Source organism: Salmo trutta, chromosome 12 (assembly GCF_901001165.1).
Source record: "Salmo trutta chromosome 12, fSalTru1.1, whole genome shotgun sequence".
NCBI classification, from domain to species: domain Eukaryota; kingdom Metazoa; phylum Chordata; class Actinopteri; order Salmoniformes; family Salmonidae; genus Salmo; species Salmo trutta.
In genome coordinates, this window is record NC_042968.1 from 42,548,920 (window position 1) to 42,563,385 (window position 14,466).

Here is a 14,466-nt window from a genome sequence, read left to right on the forward strand (position 1 = left end):
CTCATCATTGCTACATATTATATTATACTGAAAATAACCTTCCCCACCTCCTCATAGCTACATATTATAGTATACTGAAAATAACCTTCCCCACCTCCTCATAGCTACATATTATATTGAAAATAACCTTCCCCACCTCCTCATAGCTACATATTATATTATACTGAAAATAACCTTCCCACCTCCTCATAGCTACATATTATATTATACTGAAAATAACCTTCCCACCTCCTCATAGCTACATATTATATTATACTGAAAATAACCTTCCCCACCTCCTCATAGCTACATATTATATTATACTGAAAATAACCTTCCCCACCTCCTCATAGCTACATATTATATTATACTGAAAATAACTTTCCCCACCTCCTCATACCTACATATTATATTATACTGAAAATAACCTTCCCCACCTCCTCATAGCTACATAGTATATTATACTGAAAATAACCTTCCCACCTCCTTATAGCTACATATTATATTATACTGAAAATAACCTTCCCACCTCCTCATAGCTACATATTATATTATACTGAAAATAACCTTCCCCACCTCCTCATAGCTACATATTATATTATATTGAAAATAACCTTCCCTCCTCCTCATAGCTACATATTATATTATACTATACTGAAAATAACCTTCCCCACCTCCTCATAGCTACATATTATATTATACTGAAAATAACCTTCCCCACCTCCTCATAGCTACATATTATATTATACTGAAAATAACCTTCCCACCTCCTCATAGCTACATATTATATTATACTGAAAATAACCTTCCTACCAGATCATAGCTACATATTATATTATACTGAAAATAACCTTCCCCACCTCCTCATAGCTACATATTATATTAAACTGAAAATAACCTTCCCCACCTCCTCATAGCTACATATTATATTAAACTGAAAATAACCTCCCCCACCTCCTCATAGCTACATATTATATTATACTGAAAATAACCTTCCCCACCTCCTCATAGCTACATATTATATTATACTGAAAATAACCTTCCCCACCGCCTCATAGCTACATATTATATTATACTGAAAATAACCTTCCTACCTCCTCATAGCTACATATTATATTATACTGTAAATAACCTTCCCCACCTCCTCATAGCTACATATTATATTACACTGAATATAACCTTCCCACCTCCTCATAGCTACATATTATATTACACTGAATATAACCTTCCCACCTCCTCATAGCTACATATTATATTATACTGAAAATAACCTTCCCCACCTCCTCATAGCTACATATTATATTATACTGAAAATAACCTTCCCCACCTCCTCATAGCTACATATTATATTATACTGAAAATAACCTTCCCCACCTCCTCATAGCTACATATTATATTATACTGAAAATAACCTTCCCACCACCTCATAGCTACATATTATATTATACTGAAAATAACCTTCCCCACCTCCTCATAGCTACATATTATATTATACTGAAAATAACCTTCCCCACCTCCTCATAGCTACATATTATATTACACTGAATATAACCTTCCCACCTCCTCATAGCTACATATTATATTATACTGAAAATAACCTTCCCCACCTCCTCATAGCTACATATTATATTATACTGAAAATAACCTTCCCCACCTCCTCATAGCTACATATTATATTATACTGAAAATAACCTTCCCCACCTCCTCATAGCTACATATTATATTATACTGAAAATAACCTTCCCCTCCTCCTCATAGCTACATATTATATTATACTGAAAATAACCTTCCCCACCTCCTCATAGCTACATATTATATTATACTGAAAATAACCTTCCCCACCTCCTCATAGCTACATATTATATTATACTGAAAATAACCTTCCCACCTCCTCATAGCTACATATTATATTATACTGAAAATAACCTTCCCCTCCTCCTCATAGCTACATATTATATTATACTGAAAATATCTTCCCCCACCATCCCCTCCTCTACCCCCTCCACCCCACCCCTTCCTCCTCCACCCCACCTCCTCTTCCTCCACCCCATCTCCTCCTCCACCCCCACCACCTCCTCCTTCACCTTCCCTTCCCTTACCTCCCCCTCCTCTACCCCCTCCACCACCTCCCCTTACCTCCCCCAACTCCTCCTCCTCTGGTTCCTCCTGAGGTCAGGCCTCCCCCGGCGCTGCTGCTGGCCCTCTCCCTTTCTCGGCTCCTCGCCGCCTCCCGCGCTGAGAGGAAACATTGAAAGATTTCTGTGCCGTGCGACAGACAGACACAGAGAGACATCACACAGGGCGCCGGGTTAAAGGAAGCTGCGCGTTAAACCACGCCGTGACGTAGGTTAATGAAGCTCTAACCCATGCTAGTCCTGCCAGACTACAGTAAGACTCATTCAAGGCTGTATAACCCAGGTCCCCTTGTCCTATCCCTGTACCTTTGGGTGTTCATTGGTCGGCTAGGTGGAGCCATAGCCCTACTATTGATTACAGCTATAGGGTTTGAACTGGTAGCACCGTAGGGTCAGAGGTCAGGAGAAGAGCTAGGTGCAATTTGAACCTTGATAACAAGTCTTCACAGATTTGTTTTGGAGCAAATTCCCTTTAAATTTTTACAAACATCAAATCAAATATTATTGGGACTGAACTTGTCCAAGGGCCAGGAGGAGGGTCCCAACTGTTCTCCTTGTCGTAGCCAGAGTTACAGAGACAGATGTAAATAACAATGGCAAGCAGCAACGAGGTCAAAACCCGCCAAACTGGTACACACTGCAGGTCAACTCCACGCTGAATGTGTGTTTTCAGCTGTTACTGAAGCCATTAACTGTAGTTTCCTTCATCACCTCTTCAGTTTGTAGTAATAACCTTTAGTCTACACTGCTATCACACTGACATCCTTTCACTAGAAATACAACCCCGGTGTGCAACAGAGACCAAAGTCTGATTGTGGTTAGTTTGTACTGTCACATTACCCGGGACCTTGGTTGGCTCATTTAACTGACCATGCTTTAGACTCTATATGGACCAAAGGTCACAGTAACATCAAAACTAGCAACCATCTTCTCCCTCTCCCATGCATTCACTCCCTACATGTGCTCTTCAGTGTTTTAAACATATTCAGTCCAAGTGAATTCAGGGAGGAAGAGGAAGATGAGTCTGCTAGGTAGCAGTGTGTTCAGTCACAGCCTATTCAGTGTGTGTCTGGTAGGAGTACATTCAGTAAGAGTGTTGTGTCCATGCAGTAAAGTGAACTACTCACTCCCAGCGGTCATGACTTCGTGCTCTCTCTCCTCCTCTTCCTCATCCTGCTCCTGATGCACATCCTCCCTTTCTCGGTCCGTCCTCTCCTCTAGCTCCGCCTCCTCGTCGATGGTCCTCGTGAACGAGTGCTCCTGGGGGTCCATCTCCAGCGAGTCCTGATTGTCTGAAATCTGATCGGGCACAACACCCAACACCCGTTAAAAGTGTTGTCACGATACCAGAATTTCAGGTTTAGTATCACGATACCGAAACAAAACCTCAACGATAACACGGCCAAAAAATGATGCGTTTTAGTTCTAGGGTTGATTTGGAATAAGGCAGTAGACCCTGAGGATGTTTTATGGACCAGTGGACCAGTTACTGAAGTGTCTCTAGGATGTAGGGGGTTAAGGGTTGATTTGGAATAAGGCAGTAGACCCTGAGGATGTTTTATGGACCAGTGGACCAGTTACTGAAGTGTCTCTAAGATGTAGGGGGTTAAGGGTTGATTTGGAATAAGGCAGTAGACCCTGAGGATGTTTTATGGACCAGCGGACCAGTTACTGAAGTGTCTCTAGGATGTAGGGGGTTAAGGGTTGATTTGGAATAAGGCAGTAGACCCTGAGGATGTTTTATGGACCAGCGGACCAGTTACTGAAGAAGAGCCAGGTCCCTTACCCTCCTCTCCCGAGAAGACGAGCGTGTCTGGATGACGTCCATGTTCTTGCAGGCTAGCAGGCGGTTCCTGACCTTGTAGACACTACGGTACACCTCAGCCAGCGTCTTACAGGGCTGGTACCTGGTGGAAACACATACACAGACACACTGACTGGTGAACCAAGCGTGCCACATCAAATAGACAATGCATGTGCAGCAGCATAGACCAACACTCTCCAGAATATGTATGTGTCAAATGGCACCATATAGGGTGCCAGAGCCCTCCTGACCCTGGTTTAAAGTAGTGCACTATATAGGGAATAGGGTGCCAGAGTCCTACTGACCCTTGTCTAAAGTAGTGCACTATATAGGGAATAGGGTGCCATTGGGAAGGCAGAACCATGATGGGTGTGCAGTAGTATTACCTGCCCTCTCCACAGGCTTGGCCCAGCAGGCCGGTATGCTTCAGTAGAGCAGCCAGGACAAACCTGGACACTGTGTCCAATAAGGTCTCATTACAGAGAGAGGCATTGTCCCAGTCTGGAACACAAGACAAATACATGGATATTACTACATATTACAGCAGGAATAATACTCTGGTTATTCTACACTACACTGTCATGAAAGAAAGATGGATGCTGATTCTCCATTACATTGAATGAACTGAAAAACTGAATAGACTGATTAAACTGTGGGAGCATTCAACAGAGAGCGAGCATCACTCAATAAACTGAATAAACTGTGGGAGCATTTAACAGAGAGCGGGCATCACTCAATAAACTGAATAAACTGTGGGAGCATTCAACAGACAGTGGGCATCACTCAATAAACTGTGGGAGTATTCAACAGAGAGCGGGCATCACTCAATAAACTGTGGGAGATTTTAACAGAGAGCGGGCATCACTCAATAAACTCAATAAACTGTGGGAGCATTCAACAGAGAGCGGGCATCACTCAATAAACTGAATAAACTGTGGGAGCATTCAACAGACAGTGGGCATCACTCAATAAACTGTGGAAGCATTTAACAGAGAGCGGGCATCACTCAATAAACTCAATAAACTGTGGGAGCATTCAACAGAGAGCGGGCATCACTCAATAAACTGAATAAACTGTGGGAGCATTTAACAGACAGTGGGCATCACTCAATACACTGAAAACACTGTGGGAGCATTCAACAGACAGTGGGCATCACTCAATAAACTGTGGGAGCATTCAACAGAGAGCGAGCATCACTCAATAAACTGAAAAAACGGTGGGAGCATTCAACAGACAGTGGGCATCACTCAATATACTGTGGGAGCATTTAACAGAGAGCGGGCATCACTCAATAAACTGAATAAACTGTGGGAGCAATTTAACAGACAGTGGGCATCATTCAATAAACTGTGGGAGCATTCAACAGAGAGCGGGCATCACTCAATACACTGAATAAACTGTGGGAGCATTTAACAGACAGTGGGCATCACTCAATAAACTGAATAAACTGTGGGAGCATTTAACAGACAGTGGGCATCACTCAATAAACTGTGGGAGCATTTAACAGAGAGCGGGCATCACTCAATAAACTGTGGGAGCATTTAACAGAGAGCGGGCATCACTCAATAAACTGTGGGAGCATTCAACAGAGAGCGGGCATCACTCAAACTGTGGGATCATTCAACAGAGAGCGGGCATCACTCAAACTGAATAAACTGTGGGAGCATTCAACAGACAGTGGTCATCACTCAATACACTGAAAACACTGTGGGAGCATTCAACAGAGAGTGGGCATCACTCAATAAACTGTGGGAGCATTTAACAGAGAGCGAGCATCACTCAATAAACTGTGGGAGCATTCAACAGAGAGCGAGCATCAATCAATAAACTGAATAAACTGTAGGAGCATTCAACAGACAGTGGGCATCACTCAATACACGGAATAAACTGTGGGGGCATTCAACAGAGAGCGGGCATCACTCAATAAACTGTGGGACCATTCAACAGAGAGCGGGCATCACTCAATAAACTGTGGGAGCATTTAACAGAGAGCGGGCATCACTCAATAAACTGAAAAAACTGTGGGAGCATTTAACAGACAGTGGGCATCACTCAATAAACTGTGGGAGCATTTAACAGAGAGCGGGCATCACTCAATAAACTGTGGGAGCAATCAACAGAGAGCGGGCATCACTCAATAAACTGTGGGAGCATTTAACAGACAGTGGGCATCACTCAATAAACTGTGGGAGCTATTAACAGGCAGTGGGCATCACTCAATAAACTGTGGGAGCATTCAACAGAGAGCGGGCATCACTCAATAAACTGAATAAACTGTGGGAGCATTTAACAGACAGTGGGCATCACTCAATAAACTGAATAAACTGTGGGAGCATTTAACAGACAGTGGGCATCACTCAATAAACTGAATAAACTGTGGGAGCATTTAACAGACAGTGGGCATCACTCAAACTGAAAAAACTGTGGGAGAATTTAACAGACAGTGGGCATCACTCAATAAACTGTGGGAGCATTCAACAGAGAGCGGGCATCACTCAATAAACTGTGGGAGCATTTAACAGAGAGCGGGCATCACTCAATAAACTGTGGGAGCATTCAACAGAGAGCGGGCATCACTCAATAAACTCAATAAACTGTGGGAGCATTTAACAGACAGTGAGCATCACTCAATAAACTGTGGGAGCATTCACCAGAGAGCGGGCATCACTCAATAAACTGTGGGAGCATTCAACAGAGAGCAGGCATCACTCAAACTGTGGGAGAATTTAACAGAGAGCAGGCATCACTCAATAAACTGTGGGAGCATTTAACAGAGAGCGGGCATCACGCAATAAACTGTGGGAGCATTTAACAGAGAGCGAGCATTACTCAATAAACTGTGGGAGCATTTAACAGAGAGCGAGCATCACTCAATAAACTGTGGGAGCATTTAACAGAGAGCGAGCATCACTCAATAAACTGTGGGAGGATTTAACAGAGAGCGAGCATCACTCAATAAACTGAATAAACTGTGGGAGCATTCAACAGAGAGCGGGAATCACTCAATAAATTGAATAAACTGTAGGAGCATTCAACAGAGAGCGAGCATCACTCAATAAACTGTGGGAGCATTTAACAGAGAGTGAGCATTACTCAATAAACTGTGGGAGCATTTAACAGAGAGCGAGCATCACTGAATAAACTGTGGGAGCATTCAACAGAGAGCGGGCATCACTCAATAAACTGTGGGAGCATTTAACAGAGAGCGAGCATTACTCAATAAACTGTGGGAGCATTTAACAGAGAGCGAGCATTACTCAATAAACTGTGGGAGCATTTAACAGAGAGCGAGCATCACTGAATAAACTGTGGGAGCATTCAACAGAGAGCGGGCATCACTCAATAAACTGAATAAACTGTGGGAGCATTCAACAGAGAGCGAGCATCACTCAATAAACTGAATAAACTGTGGGAGCATTCAACAGAGAGCGAGCATCACTCAATAAACTGTGGGAGCATTCATTCATGACGTTTTTGAACCTTGCATCTGGAAGTAACTGGATGTGCGTCCACTACTTGTGAACGATTCTACTATTGTTATACAATCCACACCATTTCTGTAATGTATTATAGTTCATCCAGATACAATCCACACCATTTCTGTAATGTATTATAGTTCATCCAGATACAATCCACACCATTTCTGTAATGTATTATAGTTCATCCAGATACAATTCCCCCTCTTGTACCTTTGCTGGTGGCGTAGTCCTGCATGTTGCTCCAGAGACCGTTGGTGGGTTCTTTAGTGGAGCCCAGGGCCAGCTCTACTAGGATGCTGATATCTGCTCTCAGAGTACAGTCAAATGGTTTCTGCTCCTCGTTACCTGAGAGGGCCTCCTCTAACAGCCAGCTGATGCCGTTATCTAAGGCACATACAAACACAATACAGGCCATCACTGTCAGCAAATAAATTAAACAGATCAGAATAAAAATTTAATCAGATAGGACCACTGATACAGTTATCTAGAGGGAGGTCACCAGATAGGACCACTGATACAGTTATCTAGAGGGAGGTCACCAGATAGAACCACTGATACAGTTATCTAGAGGGAGGTCACCAGATAGAACCACTGATACAGTTATCTAGAGGGAGGTCACCAGATAGAACCACTGATACAGTTATCTAGAGGGAGGTCACCAGATAGGACCACTGATACAGTTATCTAGAGGGAGGTCACCAGGTAGGACCACTGATACAGTTATCTAGAGGGAGGTCACCAGATAGGACAACTGATACAGTTATCTAGTGGGAGGTCACCAGATAGGACCACTGATACAGTTATCTAGAGGGAGGTCACCAGATAGAACCACTGATACAGTTATCTAGAGGGAGGTCACCAGATAGGACCACTGATACAGTTATCTAGAGGGAGGTCACCAGATAGGACCACTGATACAGTTATCTAGAGGGAGGTCACCAGATAGGACCACTGATACAGTTATCTAGAGGGAGGTCACCAGATAGGACCACTGATACAGTTATCTAGAGGGAGGTCACCAGATAGGACCAGTGATACAGTTATCTAGAGGGAGGTCACCAGATAGGACCACTGATACAGTTATCTAGAGGGAGGTCACCAGATAGGACCACTGATACAGTTATCTAGAGGGAGGTCACCAGATAGGACCACTGATACAGTTATCTAGAGGGAGGTCACCAGATAGGACCACTGATACAGTTATCTAGAGGGAGGTCACCAGATAGGACCACTGATACAGTTATCTAGAGGGAGGTCACCAGATAGGACCACTGATACAGTTATCTAGAGGGAGGTCACCAGATAGGACCACTGATACAGTTATCTAGAGGGAGGTCACCAGATAGGACCACTGATACAGTTATCTAGAGGGAGGTCACCAGATAGGACAACTGATAGTTATCTAGAGGGAGATTCATATATAGAAAACAGAATAGAAAACATTCTTGTTTACAATGACGGCCTACACCGGCCAAACCAGGACGACGCTGGGCCAATTGTGCGCCGCCTTACGGGACTCCCAATCACGGCCGGTTGTGATACAGCCTGGATTACTGACTTGTTGCACCCTCGACAACCACTATGATTATTATTATTTGACCATGCTGGTCATTTATAAACATTTGAACATCTTGGCCATGTTCTGTTATAATCTCCACCTGGCACAGCCAGAAGAGGACTGGCCACCCCTCATAGCCTGGTTCCTCTCTAGGTTTCTTCCTAGGTTTTGGCCTTTCTAGGGAGTTTTTCCTAGCCACCGTGCTTCTACACCTGCATTGCTTGCTGTCTGGGGTTTTAGGCTGGGTTTCTGTACAGCACTTTGAGATATCAGCTGATGTAAGAAGGGCTTTTTAATACATTTGATCTGATCCAGAGTGTCTGTAGTGACGCCTCTAGCACTGAGATGCAGTGCCTTAGGCCGCTGTGCCAGGGTGTCTGTAGTGACGCCTCTAGCACTGAGATGCAGTGCCTTAGACCACTGCGCCACTCAGGAGCCAAAATAATGCCCCTATATAATATCTACACTATCTATCCTAACTATGCAGAGTTTCATACCTAGTTGAGGGATGTCCATCTCCAGCCCGTTGCTGAACAAGGGGGTTTTCAGCCAGTAGCCTGTATCCTGTTCCTCTAGAGAGGGGGGTGCTCCCTGCAGCATGCCCCCCAGGCAGCGGCCCACCAGCAGGGCTGCAGTACGCTCCAGATCCACCAGCCACACCCAGGACTGGGCCGGCTGGGCCAGGGGCTGCCCTGCAGGGTCCACAAAGTCTGGGGCTCCTTGAGAGACAGAGAGAGACAGACAGAGAGACAGAGAGAGAGACAGAGAGAGAGAGAGAGACAGACAGAGAGAGACAGAGAGACAGAGAGAGAGAGAGCGAGAGAGATGGGGCAGACATTCTGTGAGATAACCATTACTCTAGTCAATAGCAGGGATATGTGATGAAGCCAGTAGTACATTCAACATTGATCCTAACAATCTATGGATAAGGGAGAACAACGTCAAATATCATGAAGTCTTTATCTGCTAAAAGACAACATGTACAACATGATACATAAAACAGCCACTAGATGATACATAACACAGCCACTAGATGATACATAACACAGCCACTAGGCTATACATAGATGCCCTTCACTTCAGCCTGGTCCCCTACATTCAGCTACACAGGATTCCCCTCCATCCAGAGACACAGGATTCCCCTCCATCCAGAGACACAGGATTCCCCTCCATCCAGAGACACAGGATTCCCCTCCATCCAGAGACACAGGATTCCCCTCCATCCAGAGACACAGGATTCCCCTCCATCCAGAGACACAGGATTCCCCTCCATCCAGCTACACAGGATTCCCCTCCATCCAGCTACACAGGATTCACCTCCATCCAGCTACACAGGATTCACCTCCATCCAGTTACACAGGATTCACCTCCATCCAGAGACACAGGATACCCCTCCATCCAGAGACACAGGATTCCCCTCCATCCAGAGACACAGGATTCCCCTCCATCCAGAGACACAGGATTCCCCTCCATCCAGAGACACAGGATTCCCCTCCATCCAGAGACACAGGATTCCCCTCCATCCAGTTACACAGGATTCCCCTCCATCCAGAGACACAGGATTCACCTCCATCCAGAGACACAGGATTCCCCTCCATCCAGAGACACAGGATTCCCCTCCATCCAGTTACACAGGATTCCCCTCCATCCAGAGACACAGGATTCCCCTCCATCCAGAGACACAGGATTCCCCTCCATCCAGACACAGGATTCACCTCCATCCAGAGACACAGGATTCCCCTCCATCCAGAGACACAGGATTCCCCTCCATCCAGTTACACCGGGTTCCCCTCCATCCAGAGACACAGGATTCCCCTCCATCCAGAGACAGCTCTATCTCCTCACCATGTAGAGGTCACTACAGCTCTATCTCCTCACCATGTAGAAACCACTACAGCTCTATCTCCTCACCATGTAGAAACCACTACAGCTCTATCTCCTCACCATGTAGAGACCACTACAGCTCTATCTCTCTCCTCACCATGTAGAAACCACTACAGCTCTATCTCTCTCCTCACCATGTAGAGACCACTACAGCTCTCTCTCTCCTCACCATGTAGAGACCACTACAGCTCTCTCTCTCCTCACCATGTAGAGACCACTACAGCTCTCTCTCTCCTCACCATGTAGAGACCACTACAGCTCTATCTCCTCACCATGTAGAGACCACTACAGCTCTATCTCTCTCCTCACCATGTAGAGACCACTACAGCTCTATCTCTCTCCTCACCATGTAGAGACCACTACAGCTCTCTCTCTCTCCTCACCATGTAGAGACCACTACAGCTCTATCTCCTCACCATGTAGAGACCACTACAGCTCTATCTCTCTCCTCACCATGTAGAGACCACTACAGCTCTATCTCCTCACCATGTAGAGGTCACTACAGCTCTATCTCTATCTCCTCACCATGTAGAGACCACTACAGCTCTATCTCTCTCCTCACCATGTAGAGACCACTACAGCTCTATCTCCTCACCATGTAGAGGTCACTACAGCTCTATCTCTATCTCCTCACCATGTAGAGACCACTGCAGCTCTATCTCCTCACCATGTAGAGACCACTACAGCTCTATCTCCTCACCATGTAGAGACCACTACAGCTCTATCTCCTCACCATGTAGAGACCACTACAGCTCTATCTCCTCACCATGTAGAGACCACTACAGCTCTATCTCCTCACCATGTAGAGGTCACTACAGCTCTATCTCCTCACCATGTAGAGACCACTACAGCTCTATCTCCTCACCATGTAGAAACCACTACAGCTCTATCTCCTCACCATGTAGAAACCACTACAGCTCTATCTCCTCACCATGTAGAGACCACTACAGCTCTATCTCCTCACCATGTAGAGACCACTACAGCTCTATCTCCTCACCATGTAGAAACCACTACAGCTCTATCTCCATCTCCTCACCATGTAGAGACCACTACAGCTCTATCTCCTCACCATGTAGAAACCACTACAGCTCTATCTCCTCACCATGTAGAGACCACTACAGCTCTATCTCCTCACCATGTAGAGACCCCTACAGCTCTATCTCCATCTCCTCACCATGTAGAGACCACTACAGCTCTATCTCCTCACCATGTAGAGACCACTACAGCTCTATCTCCTCACCATGTAGAGACCACTACAGCTCTATCTCCTCACCATGTAGAAACCACTACAGCTCTATCTCCTCACCATGTAGAGGTCACTACAGCTCTATCTCTATCTCCTCCCCATGTAGAAACCACTACAGCTCTATCTCCTCACCATGTAGAGGTCACTACAGCTCTATTTCTATCTCCTCACCATGTAGAGGTCACTACAACTCTATCTCTATCTCCTCACCATGTAGAGACCACTACAGCTCTATCTCCTCACCATGTAGAGGTCACTACAGCTCTATCTCCTCACCATGTAGAGGTCACTACAGCTCTATCTCCTCACCATGTAAAGGCCACTGCAGCTCCTGGTCCTCCAGCGGTGTGGCAGCAGGCAGCAGTCTGTTGAGACAGTCTAGAGGAGGAAGCAGGTCTAGCAGGTAGCTCAGCAGAGGTCTGGCTACAGACACTGGTAGTAGTAGTAGACTGTTGACGATCTGACACAGCATACTGCCTGCTGCTGACACGTAGATCACATCTACAACAGAGACAGACAGAGAGATAATAAACCAGGAACTGACATGTACATCACATCTAGAACAGAGACAGACAGAGAGATAATAAACCAGGAACTGACATGTAAATCACATCTACAACAGAGACAGACAGAGAGATAATAAACCAGGAACTGACATGTACATCACATCTATAACAGAGACAGACAGAGAGATAATAAACCAGGAACTGACATGTAAATCACATCTACAACAGAGACAGACAGACAGACAGACAGACAGACAGATACAGTAGTAGACATAATAACCTCGTAGTTTCTCTCTGATGCTGCCGTTCCAGGAGCTCTCCTGGAGCAGGGTGGCAGAGCGGGAGAAGATGTCTGTAGCGTGGGGCAGCAACAGCTGGAGGTGCTTATGGAGCAGAGCCACACTGCTAGAGTTCTGGAGATATTAAACACCAGGACAATGTTACTAACTATTACTACTACTAGAGTTGTAGAGATATTATAGACCAGAACAATGTTACTAACTATTACTACTACTAGAGTTGTAGAGATATTATAGACCAGAACAATGTTACTAACTAACTATTACTACTACTAGAGTTGTAGAGATATTATAGACCAGAACAATGTTACTAACTATTACTACTACTAGAGTTGTAGAGATATTATAGACCAGAACAATGTTACTAACTATTACTACTACTAGAGTTGTAGAGATATTATAGACCAGAACAATGTTACTAACTATTACTACTACTAGAGTTGTAGAGCTATTATAGACCAGGACAATGTTACTAACTATTACTACTACTAGAGTTGTAGAGATATTATAGACCAGAACAATGTTACTAACTATTACTACTACTAGAGTTGTAGAGATATTATAGACCAGAACAATGTTACTAACTATTACTACTACTAGAGTTGTAGAGATATTATAGACCAGAACAATGTTACTAACTAACTATTACTACTACTAGAGTTGTAGAGATATTATAGACCAGAACAATGTTACTAACTATTAATTCTACTAGAGTTGTAGAGATATTATAGACCAGGACAATGTTACTAACTATTACTACTACTAGAGTTGTAGAGATATTATAGACCAGAACAATGTTACTAACTATTACTACTACTAGAGTTGTAGAGATATTATAGACCAGAACAATGTTACTAACTATTACTACTACTAGAGTTGTAGAGATATTATAGACCAGAACAATGTTACTAACTATTACTACTACTAGAGTTGTAGAGATATTATAGACCAGAACAATGTTACTAACTAACTATTACTACTACTAGAGTTGTAGAGATATTATAGACCAGAACAATGTTACTAACTATTAATTCTACTAGAGTTGTAGAGATATTATAGACCAGGACAATGTTACTAACTATTACTACTACTAGAGTTGTAGAGATATTATAGACCAGAACAATGTTACTAACTATTACTACTACTAGAGTTGTAGAGATATTATAGACCAGAACAATGTTACTAACTATTACTACTACTAGAGTTGTAGAGCTATTATAGACCAGGACAATGTTACTAACTATTACTACTACTAGAGTTGTAGAGATATTATAGACCAGAACAATGTTACTAACTATTACTACTACTAGAGTTGTAGAGATATTATAGACCAGAACAATGTTACTAACTATTACTACTACTAGAGTTGTAGAGATATTATAGACCAGAACAATGTTACTAACTAACTATTACTACTACTAGAGTTGTAGAGATATTATAGACCAGAACAATGTTACTAACTAACTAATACTACTACTAGAGTTGTAGAGACATTATAGACCAGAACAATGTTACTAACTATTACTACTACTAGAGTTGTAGAGATATTATAGACCAGAACAATGTTACTAACTAA

The 14,466-nt window shown here is 43.8% G+C and overlaps 1 protein-coding gene across 1 annotated transcript in view; it reads right to left on the minus strand.

Annotated features, from left to right (window-relative positions):
- Positions 1 to 2,125: 2,125 nt before the first annotated feature.
- LOC115203574 (probable E3 ubiquitin-protein ligase HERC1) overlaps positions 2,126 to 14,466 on the minus strand; it is a gene marked incomplete at its 3' end in the record, with an annotated part of 67,911 nt that continues 55,570 nt past the window's right edge. Inside the window, 8 exon segments of the mRNA XM_029768357.1 lie at positions 2,126 to 2,238; positions 3,242 to 3,413; positions 3,901 to 4,021; positions 4,305 to 4,419; positions 7,608 to 7,781; positions 9,453 to 9,674; positions 12,395 to 12,586; positions 12,872 to 13,004. Of these exon segments, the coding sequence (XP_029624217.1) occupies positions 2,126 to 2,238; positions 3,242 to 3,413; positions 3,901 to 4,021; positions 4,305 to 4,419; positions 7,608 to 7,781; positions 9,453 to 9,674; positions 12,395 to 12,586; positions 12,872 to 13,004 (1,242 nt within the window).